General features: G+C 42.7%; 1 protein-coding gene across 1 annotated transcript in view; it reads left to right on the top strand.

The window, feature by feature from the left end:
* The window catches only part of ADAMTS13 (ADAM metallopeptidase with thrombospondin type 1 motif 13), a 106965-nt gene that overhangs the window by 5799 nt on the left and 75246 nt on the right, over positions 1 to 25920 (top strand). The window contains exons 2-11 of the mRNA XM_089677077.1: positions 2807 to 2993; positions 4910 to 4973; positions 12452 to 12720; positions 13272 to 13395; positions 13556 to 13704; positions 14115 to 14198; positions 15035 to 15159; positions 18252 to 18398; positions 23133 to 23267; positions 24364 to 24514. Of these exons, the coding sequence (XP_089533203.1) occupies positions 2807 to 2993; positions 4910 to 4973; positions 12452 to 12720; positions 13272 to 13395; positions 13556 to 13704; positions 14115 to 14198; positions 15035 to 15159; positions 18252 to 18398; positions 23133 to 23267; positions 24364 to 24514 (1435 nt within the window). The remainder of the gene's footprint in view (positions 1 to 2806; positions 2994 to 4909; positions 4974 to 12451; positions 12721 to 13271; positions 13396 to 13555; positions 13705 to 14114; positions 14199 to 15034; positions 15160 to 18251; positions 18399 to 23132; positions 23268 to 24363; positions 24515 to 25920) is intronic.

Below are 25920 nucleotides of genomic sequence, written 5' to 3'. Positions count from 1 at the left end.
GGACCTTGCTTTGTGCACTGGTGTGCAGTCATATTGGAACAGGAATGGGCCATCCCCAAATTGTTCCCACAAGGTTTGGAGCATTAAATTGTCCAAAATATCTTGGCATGCTGATGCCTTATGAATTCCCTTCACTGGAACTAAGGGGCCAAGCCCAACCCCTGAAAAACAACCCCACACCATAATCCCCCCTCCACCAAACTTTATACTTGGCACAATGCAGTCAGGCAAGTACTGTTCTCCTGGCAACCACCAAACCCAGACACGTCCATCGGATTGCCAGACATAGAAGAGTGATTTGTCACTCCACAGAACACATCTCCACTGCTCTAGAGTCCAGTGGCGGCGTGCTTTACACCACTACATTCAACACTTTGTATTGCACTTGGTGATGTAAGGCTTGGATGCAGCTGCTCAGCCATGGAAACATATTCCATGAAGCTCTCTACACACTGTCATTTTACGTGGCTGTTATGAGTTGATCTTGTACCAGTTGCTTCCGCTTTGTTATAATACCACTAACAGTACCACACTTGAATTCATTGAGCTCCTGAGAGCGACCCATTCTTTCACGAATGTTTGTAGAAGCAGTCTGCATGCCTAGGTGCTTGATTGTATATACCTGTGGCCATGGAGGTGATTGGAACACCTGAATCCAACGATGATTTGGAGGCGTGTCCCAATACTTTTGGCAATATAGTGTGTGTGTATACATATATATATATATATATATATATATTACACAGATGATACACTGCTTGATGGTCCTCAGATGTGACTAAGCTCTGTGCCAATGTCTGTTTAGATTTTGTAGTAATCTTCTGCTATCTATACCTATATATAATTTGTTGAGCACAAAACCTTCAATAAACTTAAATGCTAAAAAACATTTCTAAATTTAGCACAGATGTAGAAATGTCAATATCTGGATTCATTAAAATACATATTAAGGTGCCTCTTTATAACAGATGGACTTTTGCATTTTAATGTTTTTTTTCTTTTTGTTAGAAATGTTAAATCTAGTCCCCACTTGTACTGTGTAATTGTTTCATATTTTCAACCCCTTTTTATAACACAAATGAAATAAATAAATATATATATATATATATATATATATATACATACATACATATATACAATTTAATCCAGACAGATCAGTTTATCAAGATTTATTTTAAAGCGCTTTTTGGCAGACATAAATGTAGGATTTTTATTCATATTATTGATTTTTTTTTTTGAGGGGGATTTGCTAACTTTTTATTTTATGTGTAATTGGTTTATTTAAAATTATATGCTAAAAATTCTGCTATGATTTGCATAGTACATAGATGATTTGTATCAGTTCTCCAGAGATGATCCAGTCAGATGCCCCCACTTCATTTTGGTAGTTAATTGGTCCACAATTATGTTACTGTGAGCACCAAAGCACAACTATTGCAACATGGAGAGAAAATACACTTTACTAAGGTGTCCGTTTATGACACACAGAATAGCTGTGATTCAACGGATCTCAGCTATTCTCTGGTCATTCACAGTTTATGACACTCAGGAGATCATGTCAGCCCTTCACTGGAGATCTGTGTTCTCCCTCCAGATTCTCCAGCCCAGAGCTGGAGAATCAGAGGGACCGCAAACTAAGCAGAGATAATTTACCTCTGTTTAGTAAACTGATCTTTTACTGTAATCTCACGAGATTATAGTAAAATCAGCCGTTTTCCAGAGTTTGTAGACCGTTTTCCAGCGTTTGGAGACCGTTCTCCCTTCGTTCGGAGAACTGCTTCATAAACTGCATTCACAGGAGAACTGTGTTCTCCGAGAATGCCGGAGAACTGAGCAGCGATCTATTACCGCTGGTTCATAAACGGACACCTAAATAGGTACTTTGGTTTGATTGGTTTTAAAGATGTTTTCTTTAAAAGGAGAGTTGGAAAAATGTAAGTTCGTGTTTGATATCGAAGTGTATTTTGGGCCCTTTTCATGCATTAAAATAATAAATTTTCATTTTTTAAAATCAGGAAATCAAATCTCCAGAAACCACATACCAACCAAATATACTCACAATGCAGACAGACCGGTAAGCTCTCTACACAAAAAAAATGATCTAACTTTTAAAGTTAGCTACCAACTATAGTACAGACATATCTACTGTTATTACATGCTGATCATGAACTGATCAAGGTAGACACAGCAGGCACAGATGTACACTGATAGCAGCTCAGGACCTAAAATGAGTAATTCTGGGGGAAATAAAAAGTCAGCAAGACAAAAAAGTTAATAATCAAAAGAGAGTGGGTGACAAATCGAAAAAAGAGAAGGAAAAATAACAAAAATAAGTAACATAGAATAACATAGAAAAGGATAACCAAAATTTAACTTCAGTAATGTTAGACCCTGTCTGCCTAAAACACCAATAGTAGTACTATTTTTTTACATATGCAATGTATATTTGTTTGCTTGTTTATTTATTTATTTTGTATATATATATATATATATATATATATATACACAAAACCCCTCGTGTATTGTATTGATACTGTATTGTCTCATGTACTGTCCCCCACTATAATGTACAGCGCTGAGCAAACTTTTTGGCGCTATATAAATACTGTATAATAATAATAATAATAATAATATATATATTTATTTTATTTATTTTTTAATTGTATTTTTTTTTTTTACATGTTTCTTTGGTTCCTTTGTTCTGCAGAGTTGCAGAATGTTGTGCAAGCTGCCTTTCTATGGTATTGATAGCTGTGTCCAGCCCTCTGTCCACATGTTGCTTACTTTATGTATCCCCTCCCTCTAGCTCTGTCATTAATCAACCACCGAATGTGTATTTTATTTTCCTGGGCCTCGGTATTATCCTTGAAAACTTGACACCAACAATACAAGAAGCATCATCCCTTCTGGAAATAATGATCCAGTCTGTACTGGTGCTGTTAGCATTTACCGTGCTCTCCCCTGGGGGCTGCGTGCCATGGGACACCACCGAGGTACAAGTTTGTATTATTTAAATAAGGATTTTTGATGGTGTGTGTTTACATTCCAGGCTGTACAGCAGGGTATTGGAATATGACCCCTGCTTTCAAATTTGTCTTTTAAACTTTGGCCTTAAGAGGGTTACTATTTGAGAATGGAATCACTAGCTAAAATTAAGAATTGTGCTAAGAACAGTTACTTTAAAAATAAACAGATTATAAATGCCAAATACATGTCAAACATGCATTACTATTTTAAATACATGTTTTGCTGTAGGGCATGTATGATATACCATTTAGTTTTCACATGATTTTATTTTAACTTAAATAGCATTTTATTTAAACAAACATAAAAGTAAACATAAATACATAAAGTTAGCCTTTGAAACCTGTAACTTAATTCTTCTGGATTCTTTTAACGTAAAGCAGTTTGTTACATTTAAAGGTGCCCAAAAAAGTGAATGTATTCCAGCAGCAGTAAAGTGGTATTTAATTTGTATGTCGTTCATCTGTGTAATATTTTAAGTTTTGGGGTATTTTTAGATTTCTTATTAGTACAATTTGAAGCTGTTTCTATTAGAGCAGGATATATGCTCTCATTTGTTATGGCTTTTGTGCTGCAACTTTACTCAGATTTCTTAAAAATAATAATTTCTTATCTCAGCTGCCATTTAGCACCACTTGGGGATGCATACAAGGAACAGAGGAACAGTTTTTCAATCCAGGCACTGCTGTAGTGCAGTGGTCTCCATACTTTGGCACTGTTCACTCCAAGGGCATTTTCTACTCGCACTGATCACAGCCCCTCCAAAGTCTTAAGGACAGTAAATTGTCCCTTTGTTTGGAAAGTTTGGAGACCCCTGCTGTAGTACATTAGTATACCCACTCTCTTCTGTCCTATCTGGTGATCCTGGATCACACCTGCTGGTAATGCTGGATTGTCCAGTAACCTGCCTCTGAAACATAAAGAGCCTGGTGTAAAATATGTCAACTAATTTAGTTATTATAGGCATTTATAATGTGCCAAAAGTGTACACAGCCCTTTTCATACTATACATCGACATCAGTCCCTGCTTACAATCTAAGAACCCTATCTCACATGCACACAGGAGATAATTGACTTGCCTTTCTATGGAGCGTGAGAGAGTACTTGGAGGAAACCCATGCAAGCACAATGAAAACATACAAACTCTGTGCAGATATTGTCCTGGCTAGGATTCAAACTGGGGACATACCTTTGCTGTAAGCCACTGTACTAAAAGAGGGCATACATGTATCAACATTTCGCTAGTTCAGTAGGAACCGGATACATTTTGGCCTGTGTGTAGCCCTATCTGTGGAATGGTCCTGCTGAAAAATTAACATTTGGTTAGCCATTGTATCAACAGCATTAATCTGTGTATTTTGTTGGGGAAGGAATCCCACTATCAGAATAAAATAAAGCAGTGCGATAGATCCCTGCATCAACATCACTTGCATGGATTCCCTGAAATTTCTTACAGACAAATCAAAATTTAAACCTGCCATTGATGTTCAAGGGCCAGTGTACACCATAATCGCATAGGAACACATTCCACGTTCCTGTGCATTCCATTGCAATGCGAATATGCAGCTCATTCATTTATGCTGAAAATCACACCAGATCGCACAAAAGGTAGTGCATGCACCAAATCACATGGTACTGCATCTGCATATGGGGTGCCATTAACATTGTATTGGTACCTGCAGCAGATCGTAAAGCCAGTGCATTTTGACTGTGGTATGGGAAACGTGCCTAGAACCACATTTTGGTGTGAATCAGTCCTAAATGCAATTGTTATCCTTATTAGAATTATTGTTTGTTTGTATTTATGTGCTTTATATTTATCTGCAAAATATTATTCACAAGACACTCCTGAACCCCCACATTTAACAGTGTTGCATGTCTTTAGATGTTCTTGAAGACGCTGGATTCTGAGGCTCTTCTCTCGTATTTTGGCACAGAAAATGTCTCAGGTACACTGATGTGACAACATGACCTTGGATCCATTTACACTTAGCTATTCTGATGTGAAATTTAATGATTTCTAATTGCCTGTACTGTATACACAGCAGGACTGCTGACTGTGGAAACATAATATGAAATGCTTGTTCTTGGCTCCAGGCGTCTGGTGCTGGGATTCTGTTCTCAAGAACCATTTGTGAATGCAGAAGCTGCTCAATGTTTCATTAATTACTAACCTAAAACTATTTACCTGATCACATAATCTAAATCCAACAACTAAGAATAAGAATGTATTATTTGCAGCTTACCATTCTTTACATATTGCCGCATGAGTTTCCTTTTTCAGTCTTTTTTTCTCTTTATTTTCACCCGGTTGTAGGGGTAGGCAGGGTATAAGCGGATGGTGGTGGACCATTCCTCCATGTTTACCAATTCGTTGAGTGCCAAATCTAGCTCACATAAGAGGACTACCCCCGAGGTGGGTTCTTCTTGGCTACGCTAGGCACCTGAGACAGGGTCACTCACCTACACATGGGATACCTATACTAAAGTGTCATCAATGCCTTGGGACAAGACTAAGGCTGCTATGGGGAAATACTCAAGCTTAAGGCAAGCCTTCAATATTAAAGATGACTGATACACTTTGTACACTTGCACAAAAAGTGTTCTCCAGTTGCTCTCTAGTCTCCTGTGCAAATGTACATATTGCTACTGTAGCTTGCAAATATGCAGGCAGTGCTGAGTACAAATCACAGCCACCTGTCCAGTGTTTACCACTACCATTCCCAATAGTAGCATGGAACCCCTTCGTGCACATAGCACGGGCTCCAATGTGCACTTGACTTTAACTCTTCAACTCCCGTACAGGGGCGGACTGACAACTCATGGGGCCCCTGGGCAATATGGGATCATGGGGCCCCTGTGTCCTTGCCCAAACTCAAAAAAGCCTATGAAAAAGGTACCAGGGGATCTCATGGGGCCCCCTACTGACCCCGGGCCCTCGGGCAGTGCCTGAGTTTCCAAATGGTCAGTCCGCCCCTGCTCCCGTACCTCTGTACAGGATGGGGAACTCTGCAGTGCAGTTCCCCTCCGGTTGCTATGGAAGATAGAATGCAGCATAGTGAGTGCTGACAACTCTCACTCATGGCTAGAGGAGATTCCACCCATAACAGGTACATGTTTATGACAGGCTGCTTGCTGACTGCACCTTCATTGCTCATGGCAAGCATATATACACCTCCTGGGTCCATACCCCACTTCCTGGATAACTTCGCCGCCTGGCTCCCCTTCTTCCTCTCCTCTGAGCTACCGACCATCATCCTCGGGGACTTCAATATCCCCATCAACGACAACAACCCGGCCACTTCCCAATTCCTCCACCTAACCTCCTCCTTCGCGCTCACACAGCACATGCAATCCTCCACCCACATCGGAGGGAACACCCTGGACCTCGTCTTCTCCCACCTCTGTACCCTCAACCAGTTCTCTAACACTGCCTTCCCTCTCTCTGACCACCACCTCATCACGTTCTCCATCTCCCCTTCCCCCAACTCCCCCCCCCAAAAACGCCAAACCATCACCAGCCGCAATCTCCGCAACCTGAACCCGGCCCCCCTCCACTCAGCCGCCGAACGCCTACACGACAGCATCCTCCCACTATCATGTCCTGACATAGCCACCACCTTGTACAACGACTCACTGTCAGCTGCCCTAGACTCTCTAGCACCCCTAACCACACGCATCTTCAAACCTAGGCCGCTTCAACCATGGCAGAATGACAGCACTAAACGCCTCAAACGTCGAAGTTGCGCACTGGAGAGACTGTGGCGCAAAACCAGGTCCCCTCACGCATTCTCCCTCTACAAATCTGCCTTCCTCACTTACACCTCCTCCCTCCACGCCGCCAAGCAGGCCTACTTTGTTAACCTAATCAACACCCTCTCCTCCTGCCCTTGCCGACTCTTCTCCACCTTCAACTCCCTGCTCTCTCCCCCCCCTCCTCGACTTAGTACCTCACTCACCGCCCACGAGATTGCCACCCATTTCCGTAACAAGATTGACGCTATCCGTAAGGACATTGTCAACTTGCAATCTACCTCCCCACCTAGCCTCCCCTCCCCCGTCACCCCTTCTTCTCCCCCCTCCTCTGCCCTCACAACCGCACTGCCCTCCACCTCTCCCCAGGCCCTGCCCACCGTAACCCCCCCTGAACTGCACTCCCTCAGCCCTGTCACTACTGAGGAAGTCGTCAAGGTCCTCTCAGAAGCCCGCCTCGCTACCTGCCCCCTGGACCCTATCCCCTCTCAACTCCTCCGGTCACCCCCCTCTTCCCTCATCCACTCCCTCACCCACATCTTCAATTTCTCCCTCTCTACTGGCGCATTCCCCTCCCCCCTAAAGCACACACATATCACCCCCATCCTCAAAAAGCCCTCCCTGGATCCCGCAGACCCCAACAACCTCAGACCCATCTCCCTGCTGCCACTCACCTCCAAGCTCCTTGAGCGCTTAGTCTACGATCGCCTAAGCGCCCACCTTATTAACAATAACCTCCTTGACCCATTACAGTCCGGCTTCCGTCCCCTACACTCCACCGAAACTGCCCTCCTCAAAATCACTAACGACCTACTAAACGCCAAAGCCAAGGGCGACTACTCTGTCCTCCTTCTCCTGGATCTCTCTGCGGCCTTTGACACAGTCGACCACCCCCTCCTCCTTAATAAACTACTCTCCCTTGGCATCAGAGATACCGCTCTCTCCTGGTTCTCATCCTACCTATCCCGACGCTCCTTCAGCATCACCTACAATGGCGCCACCTCCCCCTCCCTCCCCCTCTCTGTTGGGGTCCCTCAAGGCTCTGTCCTTGGGCCCCTTCTCTTCTCCATCTACACCTCCTCCCTGGGTACACTCATACACTCCCATGGCTTCAATTATCACCTCTATGCTGACGACACCCAAATTTACCTCTCCACCCCTCTCCTCACCCCCACTATCTCCGCCCGCATCACTCACCTCCTAAACGACATCTCAGACTGGATGTCGCTCCATTTCCTCAAGCTTAACCTCTCCAAAACCGAACTCCTCGTCTTTCCCCCTGCCCACACCCCCCCCCCCATCATATCCATAAACACCACCAACACCACTATCATTCCCGCCCCGCAAGCCAAAGTCCTTGGCGTCATTCTTGACTCGAACCTCTCCTTCCTGCCTCATGTGAAATCACTTACAAACACCTGCAGGCTCCATCTCCGCAATATTGCCAAGATACGTGCCTTCCTCACTCCAGGCACCACCAAACTTCTTGTACACTCCCCCATCATCTCACGCCTTGACTATTGCAACTCTCTTCTCACTGGCCTACCCAAGTGCAGGCTCTCCCCGCTCCAGACCATCCTGAACTCAGCGGCCAGACTCATCCACCTCACCACCCGCTCCACCTCTGCCACCCCCTTCTGCCTCTCCCTCCACTGGCTCCCGATTGCCCAACGCATCAGATTTAAACTTCTAATCCTGACCTACAAAGCCGTTCATAACACTGCCCTTGACTACCTCACCAACCTGATCCCCAAGTACCACCCTACCCGTACCCTTCGCTCCTCACAGGACCTCCTTCTATCCTGCTCCCTGGTCTCCTCCTCCCATGCACGCCTGCAGGACTTCTCCAGGTCCTCCCCTATCCTCTGGAACTCACTGCCCCAATCCATCCGACTGTCGCCTTCCCTCCCCACATTCAGGCGCTCCCTCAAAACCCATCTCTTCAGGGAAGCCTACCCCACCCTCAGCTAACGGCCATTCTCCCTCATTCCTCCCACCACTTCATCCCCCTCAGCCACTTCATCCCCCTCAGCCACTTCCTATTGTTCCACCGCCCCCTCCCTCCTAGATTGTAAGCTTGAAAGAGTAGGGCCCTTTTACCCCTCGTACGCTGTCTGTTTTTGTTGTACTGTGCCATGTATTGTCCCCCCTATTGTACAGCGCTGAGCAAACCCTTTGGCGCTATATAAACTCGATGTAATAATAATAATAATATATAACCTGCAGCAGTCTACAGCTTGGGTCACTAGCACATGGAGTATGAAGAGTCCTTCATACTCTGTGTGCTAGTGACCCAAGCTGTAGACTAATTGCAAAGTTGTGCTGGTTACTTGCATTACACCCCTTTGAGTAACTTTAGACCAGGCAAAAGGCAAAGTTTCAGCACCTTACTGAATAAAATGTAGACAGTACAGAGTCCAGTATGACACAGTCTCTTCCTAAATCCATAATCCTACTCAGGCTGTGCGCTACCCCGGGGTACCTACAAAAGGTAGAGTCCATGGGCTTAAAGGTCCATCAGTGGCATTTCACAGCATCTGGGGTTTTTGGGGGTGGACCCCAGGTACAGAGGACCTTCTGCAATATGGCAGCAGGTGGCATTCTTGTACAACTCACGGGTACAGCTTCCCGATTGTCTCTCTTTCTCTAGAGCTGTCAGCTCTCCTTGGGGAATCTCCCTTCTGAACCACTGTCCCTCTTTTATTCTTTTATTTCATGGACTCACAGATAACTTGCCAAAAATGCACTAAGCCCTACCATCCCATCTGGGGCAGCACCTAACTAGAACATGCTTCATCCTGCGTGCATGGTGATCCTGCCAGTAACGCACTTCTTGTTGAAGGATCACAACATTCACTCTCTGCACTGTATCTATGGAGGAGCACTCTAAGCTGCTCTCCTAAATTGGACTACAAACACCTCCCTTCTCCTCACCTTTATTGCAAAGAGAAAAATGGTTTTGTAGGTCACAGAAGATTCACTTTAATCATGGCAAATTTGGACCCAAAGACATTCTCCATGAAAAGAATGTACTCAGCCTAAAAAAAAGAAAACTGATGCAGCTACCGCATCAAAAGGCTGGTAAGTTGCAATATCTAAAATTTTTGCTTTTAGAGAGTTTAGATTTTAATTTGTATCTAAGGCGAATCTTTTTGTAATTTTGGATAGAGAAGAATAAAACCCCTGTCAAGTTTTTATTTGTGTACCAGCTGGGGAGATTCACCCTCTCTATTTCTTCTGGTGACCATTGCCCAGGGCAGAAAGTGACAGGAAACACTTTTCAGTAACAGCTAAGAGTGGATTTCCTCTCACATTGGAGAGATTTCCTCCTAAATCCTATTGTGTGTCTGGGAAAGTCAATGAGGGAAACTCTCTAATGGGACACAAACAGAAAATAACTGACAGGTGTTCTAATCCATCCACACTCTATCCAAAATGTTTTACTTTTTCTTTTTATTTATTCTTTTTTATTGGAAAAAGAACAGCATACATAATAATAACAGGTACAATCATCACATGCACAACATAAAATGGGGTGTTACATCCATCGTATCATCCATCAACGTAGTCCCCTTTTTAGTATTAGCACGTTAACAAAGTGCGAACATAGTTAAAGTGTTACTAAACTCACAACTGTAAAATCAGTCTGTATGTGCAGTAAAGCATGCTTGTTATAAACATTGTGGAACCTAAGGAGTTAATCCTCTAGATTGTATAAAAAGGATGTTTGATCCTGTCTTCTTTGATCCTTCCCTTCTTCCACATTTCCCATTTCATCCCCAGCTGTGGGGGATAGCTGCACATGCTCAGTTTAGTGTGTATTGCTAGAGAGTTTTTTCTTTTTCTTGGGAGAGTACATGTGATCAGCACAGGGCCAATCAGCACTGTCCAGACAGAGGGTCAGGGGTCCTACAGCCTCATAGGACAGGGAGAGGAGACTAAAAACTACTCCGACAAGCTTTGCCAGTGCTCTGCTGGACACTTATAGAGGTCACAAGACTACTATGTACTGCTGATGAGACAAGGTATTAAGTAGTTTATACTTGCTAAAACAATTGCATTTCCATGTTCTGTGTACTGTGGGAGACCAGATATAGTGAATGCAGGGTCCTGAGTTTAGTAACACCCTAACTGTTTCAAAGAGACTGTATACTTGGCCCTAATACACTATATTGCCAAAAGTATTGGGACACCCTTCCAAATCATTGGATTCAGGTGTTCCAATCACCTCCATGGCCATAGGTGTAAAAATCAAGCACCTAGGCATGAAGACTGCTTCTGCAAACATTTGTGAAAGAATGGGTCGCTCTCAGGAGTTCAGTATATTCAAGCTTGGTACCTGCCACCTGTGTAAGTCCATCCATGAAATTTCCTTGCTACTAAATATTCCACGTTCAACTGTTAGTGGTATTATAACAAAGAGGAAGCAACTGGGAACAACAGAAACTCAACCACAAAGTGGTAGGCCATGTAAAATGGTGGAGCAGGGTCAGCGCATGCTGAAGAGCACAGTGTGCAGAAGTTGCCAACTGTCTGCAGAGTCAATAGCTAAAGACCTCCAAACTTTGTGTGGCCTTCAGATTAGTACAACAAGAAGTGCATAGAGAGCTTCATGGAATGGGTTTCTATGGCCGAGCAGCTGCATCCAAGCCTTACATCACCAAGTGCAATGAAAAGCTTCAGATGCAGTGATGTAAAGCACACCGCCACTGGACTCTAGAACAGTGGAGACATTCTTTGGAGTGACAAATCTTGCTTCCCTGTCTGGCAATCCAATGGACTTATCTGGGTTTGGCAGTTGCCAGAATGGTACTTGCCTGACTGCATTGTGCCAAGTATAAAATTTGGTGGAGGGGCATTATGGTGTGGGGTTGTCTTTCAGGGGTTGGGCTTTGCCCCTTAGATCCAGTGATGGGAACTCTTAAGGCATCAGCATACAAAGACATTTTGGACAATTTCATGTTCCCACTTTTGTGGGAACAGTTTGGGGATGGCCCCTTCCTGTTCCAACATGTCTGTGCACCAGTGCACAAAGCAAGGTCCATAAAGACATGGGTGAGCGAGTTTGGGGTGAAAGAATTGACTGGCCTGACCTTGAAGAACACCTTTGGGATGAATTATAGCGGAGACTGCGAGCCAGGCCTTCTCATCCAACATCAGTGCCTGACCTCACAAATGCGCCTCAGGAAGAATGGTCAAACATTCCCATAGACACACTCCTAAACCTTGTGGACAGTCTTCCCAGAAGAGTTGAAGCTGTTATAGCTGCAAAGGGTGGGCCAACTCAATATTGAACCCTATGGACTAAACCTGGCATGCCATTAAAGTTCATGTGCGTGTAAAGGCACTAAAGGCATTTTGGCAATATAGTGTATATCAATATTTTAAAAAAAGCACTTTGTGGAAACAAAGTGAACAAAGTCTTAGTTTTTTTAGGTACCTTTTTTTTACCACGTTGGTCTGTGATGGGCAAAGAGCTATTCACAAATACCAGCAACCAAAGGGGGAGAAGTCAGCTCCAAAAAAAAACATACCGAGATGTCAGTTATTGCTGCTCAGCAGACAAGCCATGAGACAGTTTAAATGTAAAAATGTCGGATTTTATTCAGAGAAGAGCGTGTTTAAATTTTCCTTCTAAAGACAGAAACATAACACTCTTTTCCTTCCTCCGCAGTCTCTGATGTGGCATTGACAAACCTGACATGTACCTGTGAGGACACAGCCTGGACCCCTCTGTGCTCTGCCACCCTGTGCACCCTTCACTCACACCTGGGGAAGTTTATCTTTACATTCCAGGATGGGTACTGGCCCGTCAATGTACAGCGGGTTTTAAATGCTTCTCTTCACCACCTCATGCAATTCCCAAAGTCCTGCAGGTCAATAGGCACCACACTGCACCCTCCTGGGGTGAAATCTCTGGTCACTTTCTGTGATGGACATCTGGTAAGTCTTAGTGATGGAAGAGTTTAGAGGTACCTGTCAACACTAGCTGGCTAGCTATGCACACATCTGATCTCCAAACTTACCAAACCAACACAATCTGCCTTTTTTTTTGCAATAGAAGAGGAGATATTAAATACCTGAGATTCTCACAAACCATTGGGATAATTCCTGTACATGTTGGTAGCTGAACTTTTTTTCTGGAATATCTTCTCAACTATGAGGATAAGTGACCATAGACCTGGTAGCTTAAAGGAAGTGGAGATATCAAAAAAGTTTTTTTTTCAACAGACAGGGAAATAATGGTCTTGAGTTATCAAAGTATAGTAGCACATAAGATATGCTAAAATAAGATATTGCCTGAGGAACCGCTTTAGCATGCTTGCGTTCATTTAATGGTGACTAAAGTGGCATTACATTTTTTTTTGTTAGGGTCAATGGGACAGTTTTACACAGTTCTTATAGTGGCATTCATTTTACATGACAAATAATTACATTGTTTTTTTTCTGGCTAATAACAATTATATATTTTTGTAATCTTTGTATTTTCCCAGCGTGGGTTTATCATGATGGACGTTTACAATTTCTTTGTTCAGCCACTAAAGAAGGGGAATTCTTTGCAGAGGCATGGACTTCAGGGCCTTCATATAATGTCCCGAGCAAATATTGCACACACAGGTACTGAGACTGAATAAGCTGCAGTAGCAACTGTTATACAATTTTTTTGAAGTGGAAAGTGTCTTGGTGCCATAGAGAAGCTTAAGCCACATATGGAATTGCAGTTATGTCTGTTATACTTAAATAATATAAAGTGACCAGACCTTTGTCGGCTTTATAGATTCACTGAAGCACCACAAAGCTCATCAACTGACAAAAAGAGCAACTGTCGGCGTTAGACACCTGGAACTTCTGGTGGTCGTTGGCCATGATGTCTATCAGTTTCATCAGGAAGACACAGAGAGATACATTCTTACCAATTTAAACATTGTATGTACACAGAGTGACCCATTAACAACCACAACAAGCAATGAGCTTTGGCCATGTATTTATTTAACCAGTTCTGCAAAAATGTCATCTGAAATTTGATTTAGTTGCTATAACTAAGGGTTCCCATAAAGCCTGTGAATGTTTGCAACAACTTATTTCAAAAAAGGAACTTTATTAAAGGAAATAAATAATGGTTTAGTATACATTTTGTTCCTGCTCCAAAGTAAAAGCCAAAAAAAAGTTTTGGATAGAGCTATACTTTAACTTCTTTCCTAAAACATACCAGTTGTTTACAGAGCACAATAGCTAAAGCTGAATGACTCAAAGCAATGATTGATAAAGATATTAATTCTTAACAAAACCCAGTTACTCAATAAATTAATATTAAACTTGGCCATATTCTCTTTCAGGGGGCAGAGCTGCTTAGAGATGTCTCCCTTGGAGCTGCAATTCGAGTTCACCTGGTAAAAATGATCATTTTCACTGAGCCGGAGGTGAGGTTTTCATCATGGAGGGGACATTGTGGCTGGCATGGGGAAATTTGTGTAACATAGTTTCTCCTTTGCCTTTTTACCTGTCAGTCACTGTCAGTGACATCACCACTTTGCCTCTTCATCTGTTTCAATCAAATAATGGCTTGTAGTCATGGGAATAAATACAAGGCATTCTGTAAATGCCAGCACTACCATGCAAACAACCCACTGTGGTTACTATACAGAACGGTAGCTGCCCGGCAGAGTACCCAGAAGACCACAGCAATCACTGTAGTAGGGGATGAGAAATAGAGGGCAGAATCTGGCTTTTGAGAGGCAGTTCTCCACAGGGATCCTAGGGATGCTAGATTTTAGCGATGGCTAAAACAAGCAAACAAGTACAAAAGAGGAATAGAGAGAGGAAGGGAGCTAAAGAGAAATGTGCTAAAGAAAGGCAAAGAGAGGCAGAAAGGCAGTGAAAGGGAGGAGAGAGAAAGAGAAAAGAGGGAGAGAAAGAAAGAAATATGATAAATTGATAAAGAAATATGATTACAGCCAGTAATAATAATAAAAAAAGGACATTCATTTACGTGTAGATATTTTAGCAGAATTTAAATCCTGCCTGTAAACAGATTATCACAAAGAATAGAGGGTGGGATTAAAGCAGAGCATGCACATCAAAGTATATGATTAACAATTTGACACTTCCACGCTATATATGTTTAAATGTCATAAAGTATAAATAAAAAACATCCAGCACAGTATCGCAGGTATCAATACATAAAGCTTATAGAAAAAAAAAGCTGTACCTTTTTTGTTTTACATCACCGTATTTGTCTTTACCTTTATGCCAACAGGCCAGGATCCAGATCAGCAACAATCTCACATCCTCTCTGATGAGTATGTGTGAATGGAGCAGGAAAATCAATCCTGAAAGCGACTTTGATCCCCAGCATGCTGACCTCGTCCTCTACGTCACCAGGTATGAGATGAGGACAACCTAATATCAAGATTCTTTTCATCAAGGGCTGCAGTTACCCATAGCAGCTGCTTAGAACTCCTCAGAACCCATTAGAACTTCGCTTAGTGATCTCACATTAGTGAGATGGAACCTAATTGGTTGCTGGGGGTACTGAATACTGTGCACTATCCTTTGTTTTCATGCTGCCATATTTTATATATTTAAGTGTGTGTATGTGTATTTATTGCAGTAATGAGTAGGTTTTGAGATGACTGAATACAACTGATTGTCAGTATTACCTCCCTTCTTTGAAAGTGCTGACAACCACAATGCAATTACTCAAATACAAGACCAGGCACCCTTGCAGAATAGGAAACCTGATGATCAATATTATAGGCACACAACCTATATATATAGAAGGAGAGGTCTAATATGGTTGCCTTCATATTTTTTTTCCTGACTGGTTTCTGTTTGGTACACAAGACAGATAGACCTTACGAACTATAAGTCCCCATTCACACCGGTGCGTATTCAGTGTGAATCAGGCATTAGAGTTCATTCACACAGAAATATGCATATTTACTGCCTGAACGCAGGTTCTTGCTGGCAGAAGATCCTGCAGAAAATGCACATCTAAAGTAATTGTGCTTACACGTACAAGGTTTAGACGTTTACAATTCTTTCTTTATTAAAATGAATGGTTAGACATTTACAGTGTATGTCTAAGGGGTTTATTTACTAAAGCTGGAGAGTGCAAAATCAGACCTGAAATCAAGACCCACTTCTGCATAGAAACCAATCAGCTTCTAACCTCATCTTGTTCAATTAACCACTTGCTAACCGTGGTATAGTCAAATGATGGCTACAGCGCGGTTATCCAGTTCTGGGAGGGCGTCATATGACGTCCTCCCAGAATGCACCCGCCTGTGCGACCCCAGCAGTGCGCACCTGGCGATCTCCGTGATTGCTGTGTCCTACAAACACAGCTGATCACGTGATGAGGTAATAGGCCAATCACAGTGGTCTTTTACCACGTGATCAGCTGTGTCCAATGACACAGCAGATCATGGAGTAAATACAGTTGCTGGTTGTCGGCAGCACTTTCCTCACGCTGTCACAGCATGAGGAAAGTACTGCCGACAGGGGCGGACTGACCATTTGGAAACTTGGGCACTGCCTTAGGGCCCAGGGTCAGTAGGGGGCCCCATGAGATGCCCCTGGTACCTTTTTCATAGGCTTTTTTGAGTTTGGGCAAGGACACAGGGGCCTCATGATCCCCTATTGCCTGGGGGCCCCATGAGTTGTCAGTCTGCCCCTGACTGCCAATAACCGGCAGCTGTCACAGAGCAGATCACCAGCAGTGCCACCCACCAGTGCCCAGCAGTGCCTCCCATTAGTACCCAGCAGTACCCAACAGTGCCACCCATCAGTGCCCCCCGACAGTGTCATCCATCAGTGTTGCCCAGCAGTTGCACCCATCAGTGCTGCCTATCAGTGCCCATCAGTGCTGCCTATCAGTGCAGCATCATCAGTGCCTCCTCAACAATGTCCACCAGTGCCGCCTCATCAGTGCCACCTCATCAGTGCAGCCCAACAGTGCCCACCAGTGCTGCCAATTTGTGCCACCTCATCAGTGCTGCCTATCAGTGCCCATCAGTGCTGGCTATCAGTGCAGCCTCATCAGCGCACATCAGTGAAGGAGAAAAATTACCTGTTTGCAAAATTTTATGATAGAAACAAAGAAAAACGTTTTTTTTTCCAATTTTGTGCTCTTTTTTTGTTTATAGTGCAAAAAATAAAACACCCAGTGGCGATTAAATACCACCAAAATAAAGCTCTATGTGTGTGAAAAAAATGATAAAAATTTCATATGGGTACAGTGTTGCATGACTGTGCAATTGTTATTCAAAGTGCGACAGCACTGAAAGCTGAAAATTGACCTGGGCACGAAGGGGGTAGAAGTGCCCTGTATTCAAGTGGTTTTTAAAGGATAAGTTCACTTTTATGAAAAAAAATTATACATGCATTTTTTTGCAGGTAAAAAAAAAATGTGCATTTATCAATTTTTGTTTCTGAAGCCTGTAAAGCATTGCAGCTGCCATCAGCAGATCAATGGCGCCATGCAGTTCTCCCGCTGATCTGTCAGTGTATCTGCTTTCCCTTATGGGATGTACGGGCAAGCACATATACTGACAGGAAGACTCAATGAACTACAACGGCACTCCACAGTTCTGACGTAGTTCAGTGAGAACTGCAAGCTGACAACCGCTAAGGCTGTTGGGACTTGTAGTTTCTCATTCACAGAACACAGTGAATGAGTGATGCAGCCGGGTAGGTGGAGCCCCGCAAACCACTTTTTAAAACAATTTGACAGCTAGCGAGGGGGGGGCAAAGATCCCCTGCTAGCTGTCAAAGCAGGGGAGCAGGGGATGGTCTGATCATAACATGTTACATGTCACACCCTGAATATGGGTGTAACATGTAACATGTTATGAAAGGTGAACTTATCCTTTAAGCTTTGGCAATAAAACCTGGAAGCTGATTGGTTTCTATGCCTGATTTTGCACTCTCCGGATTTAGTAAATACTGTAAACCCCTAAGTGTATAGGCGCATTTAGAATTGCTTAGACACATAGGTACATAAAATCTGCAGATCTATGTAGCCCTGGACACAGAGGTGTCCTATTTTTTCTGCACGTAGTTTAGTATCAGGGGCGGACTGACAACTCATGGGGCCCCTTGTGCAATAGGAGATCATGGGGCCCCTGTGTCCTTGCCCAAACTCAAAAAGCCTATGAAAAAGGTACCAGGGGCATCTCATGGGGCCCCCTACTGACCCCGGGCCCTCGGGCAGTGCCCGAGTTTCCAAATGGTCAGTCCGCCCCTGTTTAGTATGCATCTAAATGCAGCACTTTAGTAATCAAAGCTCATACACATAGTATGTGCAAAAATGCAGCATTTAGCCAGGGCTATGTGTATGAGCTTTGATTACTAAAGTGCTGCATTTAGATGCATACAAAACTATGTGCAGTGCTCATCTAAATGTGGCGCTTTTTTCTGCCCATGTGAATGAGCCCTTCATCAACCTTGCTGCTGTTCTTCTGTCTTTGAAGGTTTGACCTAGAGTTACCAGATGGAAATAAGCAAGTTCGAGGGGTGACCCAGCTGGGTGGTGCCTGTTCATCCTCCTGGAGCTGCGTTATCACTGAAGACACTGGCTTTGACCTGGGGATCACTATGGCCCATGAAATTGGGCACAGGTAACAAATCATTGTCATATTATCAAGATCAATGTACGTTACAGGTTTCCTGGAGAGAAAATAGGGATACTGTCATGGCTGACATCTTCTTACCTCCCTGGAGGTATTCCCGAGTGTAGCTCGGGGTAAAGTTTCAGCACCACAAGCGGTAACCCCGAGCTACACTCGGGAATGCCCTGCAGCGCTGCTCTGGGATCTGTTCTTCACTTACCTTGTCCTGCGCTCCTACGATGTCCCCCCTGCAGCGTCCCCGGCAATGTCCTCTGGCGGATGCCGGCATCTGTCTTCTGGGTTCCATTTCCTGCGACGTCAGGACGTACGGAGGACGGAACGGCGGGAAATTTAAAAATGTCAAAAAGTGACATTCGTTAAAGACACTAAAATCACATTACTGTATCAAACCATTTCACATACATTTTGTCCCGAGAGCTTTGTCCTGTGCCCTGCCTACATTTTTACTGTTCTTTCTGCCTGGAAACTGAGAAACGTCAATGGCGTCCAAAAAGCGTCCCTTTAGGTCAAAAGCGGTTTTAGACCAGCTAGAGAACAGCGATAGTAAATTAGAACCACTTGCAGAATTGAGTGATAATGATTCGTGGGGAAATTCGTCATCAGACACTGAAAACGATTTTGCGACTTTGCTCAGTGATGTGCGAACTTGGCGCTCTATTTCAAATTTCAGTGTTTTTGGTTTGATTATATTATTGAGTTAAATTTATTATTATTATATTATTATTTTTTATGATTAATTATTAAATTATAGTTTATGATTTCTTGTTTCAAATTTTACACATCCAGGATGTTTACTAGACTTTTGTTCGGACAGATTTCAGTGAGTTATTCCTAAAAATTACAGGCCTACAATAAAAAAAATACATATCCATGCAAAAAAAGTACCGCTTTGAGCACAGAAATACTGACATAATCAGACCGCTAGGGAGGCTACAATCCTAGTTGCCTGGCTGTCATGTTCATCTAATGGCTTCAGTCACTGACTTGAAACAAGAATGTGAATCAAGTCTTCTGACTTCATTATGACTTTCGAATGTGTGTGCTTTTGGGTCTGTAACTTTGAAAGTGTTAACGCCAGAAACAGCCAAGGAACTAGAATTTCAAAGAAGTGATCAGCAGTAGCTGTTCCATGTTTCTTTCACAACAAGTTTACTTTAAAGGCCGATATATTGTACATTAAAAAGGATTGCACATAGCTTACCAGAACTTGAACTCCTTAGAGTGAAATTACACACAAACTTGTTTTTCTTTCAGTTTTGAAAAGGGTAGGGTCTGTCCCATTGGAGGATTTCCTCTTCACTTCCTCTTCCAGAGACAAAAGAGATAGTCAGAGAAAATCTCTCCTAGTGAGCAGAAATCCTTTTTTAAGTTAATCATACACATTGCAATTTGGTGGAGCAATCACACTTTCCACTTTTTTTTTGATCAACCACGAGAATGATGGAATCTAAGTTGCCCCGATCAAACTCGGCAGGAAGATTCAGATCACTTTTAAAGACAATGCCTGAGGGTTTTTTTTCTGTCCTTTTATTGACCAGGTTCAACTGTACAATCAACCAAATTCTGCTAGTCAATTAAAATTATGGGTGATACATTTCTTAAGGTAGGAATACACGATTAGAAAATCGACCGATCGGTCATCCGATGACCGAGAGGCATTCGTTCGTTGGTCGAAATCTTGGCCCACATTAACCAATCTAAAAAAATTGTTCGTTGGGCAATACGTAGTGTTGACATCTTCCGTACAAGTGGAAGTGATGTAGTGTGCGTGTGATGTAGCAATGAGTATAATATAGTTTATTACATTATCTATATACATAAATAGTGATACATAAAATATAATATTCAGAATTCTGGTGTCATTATCTCATTAGGCCAATCTACTTTTAACATTTGCATTTTTCGTTCATGTTTACGAAGATTCCTTGGACATAAACATCTGGGTCATCTTCTGTTTCCGCTCATGTGTGATAGCGCTTGATAGATTTTTTTGTACAACCATCATACCACCGCATAGAAAATCGGTCATTCGTACGCGAAATGATATTTTTCACTGTTGTTCAACTGGATTTTTCGTTCACAATATCATTATCGGTTAAAACATCCTGCTCATCAACCTAGTGAAAGCACCAGCCCTGAGTGGAGCTCCAGTCTTTGTGTAAAAGTTAAAAGTCATCAGCTACAAAAACTGTAGCTGCTGACTTTTGAGCCACTCACCTGTCCCACAATCCAGCGCTGTGCTCAAGCCAGCAGTTTTCACCTTGTGTTCTCTCTCCCTAATGCCGGCATCTTTACTATGGGCACCTGGCTGTGACAGCTTACTGCTTTACAGCCAGGTGCCCTCTGCACATGAGCGATTAGTACTGCGCATTGTGAATGCTCCAGCAGACTTCTGGGACCTGTCACGTGTCCCAGAAGCAGGGGCGGACTGACCATTTGGAAACTCGGGCCTTGCCCGAGGGCCCGGGGTCAGTGTGGGGCCCCATGAGATGCCCCTGGTACCTTTTTCATAGGCTTTTTTGAGTTTGGGCAAGGACACAGGGGCCCCATAATCCCCTATTGCCCGGGGGCCCCATGAGTTGTCAGTCCGCCCCTGCCCAGAAGACTGCGCGGGGGGGAGAGAACTTTTGCTTCCAATCACATAGGCAAATAGGGTAACTGCTCCCTCCCTCCTGCCCAAAAGCTCCATTTCACAAACTGAAGCGGGGCAGGAGGCCTTAAAGTGGAACTTCCCCTTTTGGGTGGAGCTCTCCTTTAATATTGACTGTAATGAACATTTTTTGGCAGGGACTTTTTTTGGCTGGAAAAAAAACCCAGGACTAGTGGGTTTCTAGAGGAGTTTTTTAGCTGTAAAAATGCTCTAAAGCTGAAAAACATGGAAAAGCGTGGTAAATTGCGGCAAACCAGCATTTTTGGACTATTTTTACTAAAAAGAAAAAACGCTGGAAAACTCAAACGTGAAAAACGCGGCAAACACTAATACAATAGCGCTAAAAAAAGTGTCTTTACACAGCTAACATTACCAGCGTTATTAACCGGTTCCCGGCCAGCCTATGGCCGGATGGCGGCCGGCAAAAACCCTCACCTTTCCGGGTGGAAGCCATATGACGTCCTTTCGGGCATGCGCAGTTTACGCACCTGCAGAGCCGATGGCAGATCTGAGTACCAGCCCCATTGACAGTATCATGTGACCTGCTGTGAACAGTCACAGCAGGTCACATGACAGTTGTATACAATGGATGGCTTCATTCATGCCATCCATTGTATTCTAGTGTGTCTAGCTGTGAATGGTCACAGCAATCACATGCTCAAGCTGGGCCAATCACAGCCAAGCTGTGTCATGTGATTAGCCATGGCCAAGTCACAGCTAAGCACAAAAAAAAAAACCCTGAATAAATTGATGTCATTCAGGTAAATGCTTGCTTATAGCAAAGTAGTTCTTTGCTATAAGCAAATTGTGTAAAAAAAAAAAAAATACTGATCACTTCCCCAAAGTAGTACAATGTTACTATGGTAACATTGTACTACTTTGGTCATAGTGAAATATGAAAAAAAAATCTTAAAAAAAAGAAAAATATTTAATAAAAAATTTAAAATAATAAGAACATTTTTTAAAAAATTATATATATATTTTTTCATACTGTCACCAGTCAGTGTCCCTGATCACCGCCATGCCAGTTATATGATGACGCTGTACAGCACTGGTATGTAAAAATAAATAGTGAAAATAATTTTTTTAATTTTTTCATTTTCCGAAAAATTATGACAAAAAAAATACAACTTTAAAAAACTCGCCATGCCTCTTATGAAGTACGTCGGACTGTCTACTTTGCAAAAAGGGGTCATCTGGGGGATATCTGTACTGTTCTGACATTCTTGGACCTCAAGAAATTAGATTGGCTGTCAGTACTTCAAGATTGATCAATATTCAGATCTATACCATGGTTTGTGAACTCTATAACTTTCCTACAAACTAAAAAATACATCCTAATTTGGGTTATTTTCACCAAAGACATGTAGCAGAATACATCTCGGCCTAAATTTATGAAGAACAATTATTTATTTGCAAACTTTTATAACAGAAACAAAGAAAAAAAATTTTTTTTTTCAAAATTTTTGTTTTTTTTTGTTAATTTAGCAAAAATAAAAACCCCAGTGGTGATTAATTACCACCAAAAGAAAGCTCTAGTTGTGTGAAGAAAATTATAACATTTTAGTTTGGGTACAATGTTGTATGACTGTGCAATTTTCATTCAAAATGTGAGAGCGCTGAAACCTGAAAAATGGCCTGGGAGGGAAGGGGGTAAAAGTGCCCGGTATTGAAGCGGTTAAAACACCCCGCCTGCATGGAGCCTGATAGTCTCCGCTTCCCCTACACAGTAGCACTGCACCAGCGCCACCTACAGCATAGAGGTATAATACACCTTCCTACTGGCCTCTCAAATACCAATCTTGGACTTGACTCTGAAACCTCCTCTACCATCACAGCCTGTCACAGTGGAGTCGTACTACAAGGAACTTTCAGGGTTGGACCATGAAGTCATCTCTATCCGGTGATGTTATCACATGATTATGTACATGTGGGATAAGGCAAATGATGTCAGTGGCCTGAATTCAGCAGTTTTAACATCTCATCAATATAATTCCATGTTTTTTTTTCATCAGTTCACCAGAGATTTAATTTTTTGGGGCATAATTCATTTTTTCCCCTTTTTCCTGCAGTTTTGGAATAAATCATGATGGGACAGAGAACAGTTGCAGAGGAAGTGGCTACATCATGGCGTCCGAGGGGAATCAAAACAGCGTCCATCTGACATGGTCAGAGTGCAGTCGTCAGCAACTCCTTTACTTTCTCAGGTATATGACAGAGAAGGATGTGAAACAGAACCACCTGCAGGAGAGAACTATGCCAGGAGACTGACCCTCACTTTTTGTGTTGGTTATGGTTGTCATTGGGACAGGAAGGGAGAAATTTCCCTATTGGGGACCCATTCTGGCTGGAGTTCCAATTTAAAGTTGAACTTCACTCTCTCAATCAACAGTGACTTTTTTAAATCCCTATACTGCTAGCATTAGTAAATAGATAAGAAAGTATATCATATTTCCTTGTTTTAAAAGTTTTTAAAATGTCTTCAGTTACTTCCTGGTTTTCATGCCTAGGCAAATGATGTCATACATCCCAGGAGCCTTTATGAGGGAAGAGAAGGTTCTTAGCTCAGCCAATGCCTGAGGTAGGGGGAGATGGATTCCAGGAAGAAAATGCTACATGAATCATCTGCCCTTAACTCAAGATGGCCACTGCCAGAAATACTAGGGGGTGTTTTTCAAAATTAATTCTCAGCAAAATAAAGCATGGAGACATGGATGGATGGATGAGTTTGCTTTGAATAATAACAATGAATTCTACAGCATTTCTGATGCTCAGATGCGGTGCAGTTCCACTTTAACATTGATTTACCTATTTTACAGGGAATATGTTTTTTCAGTGAGGACACATTTTATTTATTTTTGCAAAGTTTACCTGACAGGTATTTTGATAGAAGGTTCATGTTTTTACTGCTTGTTGTTCCATATTTTCATGATATTTTTATATACAAAAATGAAATACTCCCTCGTCTTGGCCACCTGTGTATCAGACAAATGCAAATATTGCCTTTGCATTGTGAAAATAAATATGGAGGATGCCTCTGCTTGTCTCTTTCCCCAAATTCTAGTTGTGTGGCTTGATCATTTAACCAGAACAAGTACAAAAAAGCACAGTTGAGCCACCTTATCTGCTTACATATTCCAAACTGTCATCAGTCCCTGCAGCCTAATAATCACAGACTGTATTGAGTTGCGATCTGTCTTGTATGCATTTTGCATGTCATCATTCATTGTTCCTTTAAAAACTTGTACATGTGATTAAGTAATGTAGAGTGACATGAATGATTTCTATCTGCTTTCTCTACAGTAGTAGCACTGCAAGCTGCATCAATGACTTACCAGCACTAGAGGACAATATACCGAACCTGAAGCCTGGTCTGTATTATGGAGCCAATGAGCAATGCCAGATTGCATTTGGAAGCTCAGCACTGGCTTGTACCTTTTCCAGGAATGATCTGGTAGGAATTTGTTCCATTTTTATATTTATCAGGCACTCTTTACAACCCACTAAGCAACCAGATCAAAGGATCAGCAATATGTAACAGCCAATGTATGATTTATACTAAGAATGGGGTGTGTTTCTAAATTCCAGATCTAGGGCGAAATAAAATGGGGAGTTTTGTTGTGTCTCCTCTTGGCCCTTTTAACACAGTAATAGGCAATTATATGTGCCAGAATTTAAAGGGTTACTCTGTCTAAATGCTATATTTTAGGTATAAGTAGAGCCTGGTTGGCAGAATCAGTTGCTGACTTCTGATATTTGTTTGATGCTCCAGCAGTGAGATCTCCATGTATAATACATGACTCTGCATCTGTCCACTTGAATGTTTTCAGTGTTCCCAAACACCTTTGTGTGTTCCAGCCCTGCCTGTTATATTTCTCATAATATTAAATAAATAAAAAATCCAGCAGGGATTGTGGGAGTCTCTTATAATGGACACAACTGGTATGCAGAACTGGGAACTGAGCACAGAGAATCACACCAACAAATTGAGTCCAAATAATAAAGGCAATTGTAAGGGGGTGTAGAGCAGACCCCAAATCAGCCCTGCTGTTTGTCACAGGTTCTATTCCCTATTGGGTGTACAACGCCAGGCAAAGGGCAGTTTCTCAGTCTCTCTGCGCAATAACCAGACAGGAGTTTCTTTTTTTGGTTTATTGGTTGAAGAACTGGGATGGGGAATAGGGTGAGCCTTGGGGTACTCCAGAACTAATGCAACTTAACTGAATACTCCCTGTAGTAGAACTAACGTTTTCAGTGTAGGCCTCTAGTATAAGAGGATGTGGACCTACAGCCTCAGGGTGATCCCACATTGTAAACTTCCCTGAGCCAGCAAAAATATGGAACAGTCTCTTGCACATTAGGACAAACAGCAACAGTCTCTCCAGGATCTCTTTCAGGCCTTTACTTACTGTGTCTCTGTAAATATGGATGCCTTCTTCCAGTATCAGCCAGACCCTGTACCGTGAGCCTCCCAGACAGATCCTCAGTAGACTTTACTCCAAACTGCTCCTGTAGTTTCTGCAATTGGCCCCCTAGCTCTCAATGAGCTGGGGCCACTTTGAACCACTTGAAGGCTCCAACTGGATGGCCCAGGAGGTTAGACAGTTCTTTCAGGCTGGGTCTCTCTCCACCAAGAATAGGACCCCACTGTTCTAGGCCCTAGACTTTTTATGCTCACCCCAGCCCCCTACTGTTAACTTCCCTCACTGGTAATTGGCTGAGGCAGCATAAATATTCATGCTGCCCATTTGATGACGCCACACCTATATTCCAGAACAGCCCAGAGAGTTCTGGAATGCAGGGAGGAGCAATCAAACCTGCAGCCTGTGAAACCCAGAACAGCCAAAAAAAAAAACAATC

Source organism: Staurois parvus, unplaced genomic scaffold, assembly GCF_062004578.1.
Source record: "Staurois parvus isolate SC_StPar_1 unplaced genomic scaffold, SC_StPar_1.0 ptg000176l, whole genome shotgun sequence".
NCBI lineage: Eukaryota > Metazoa > Chordata > Amphibia > Anura > Ranidae > Staurois > Staurois parvus.
The sequence above is the reverse complement of the archived record's forward strand: the minus strand, read 5'-3'. Positions and strand labels throughout refer to the sequence as shown.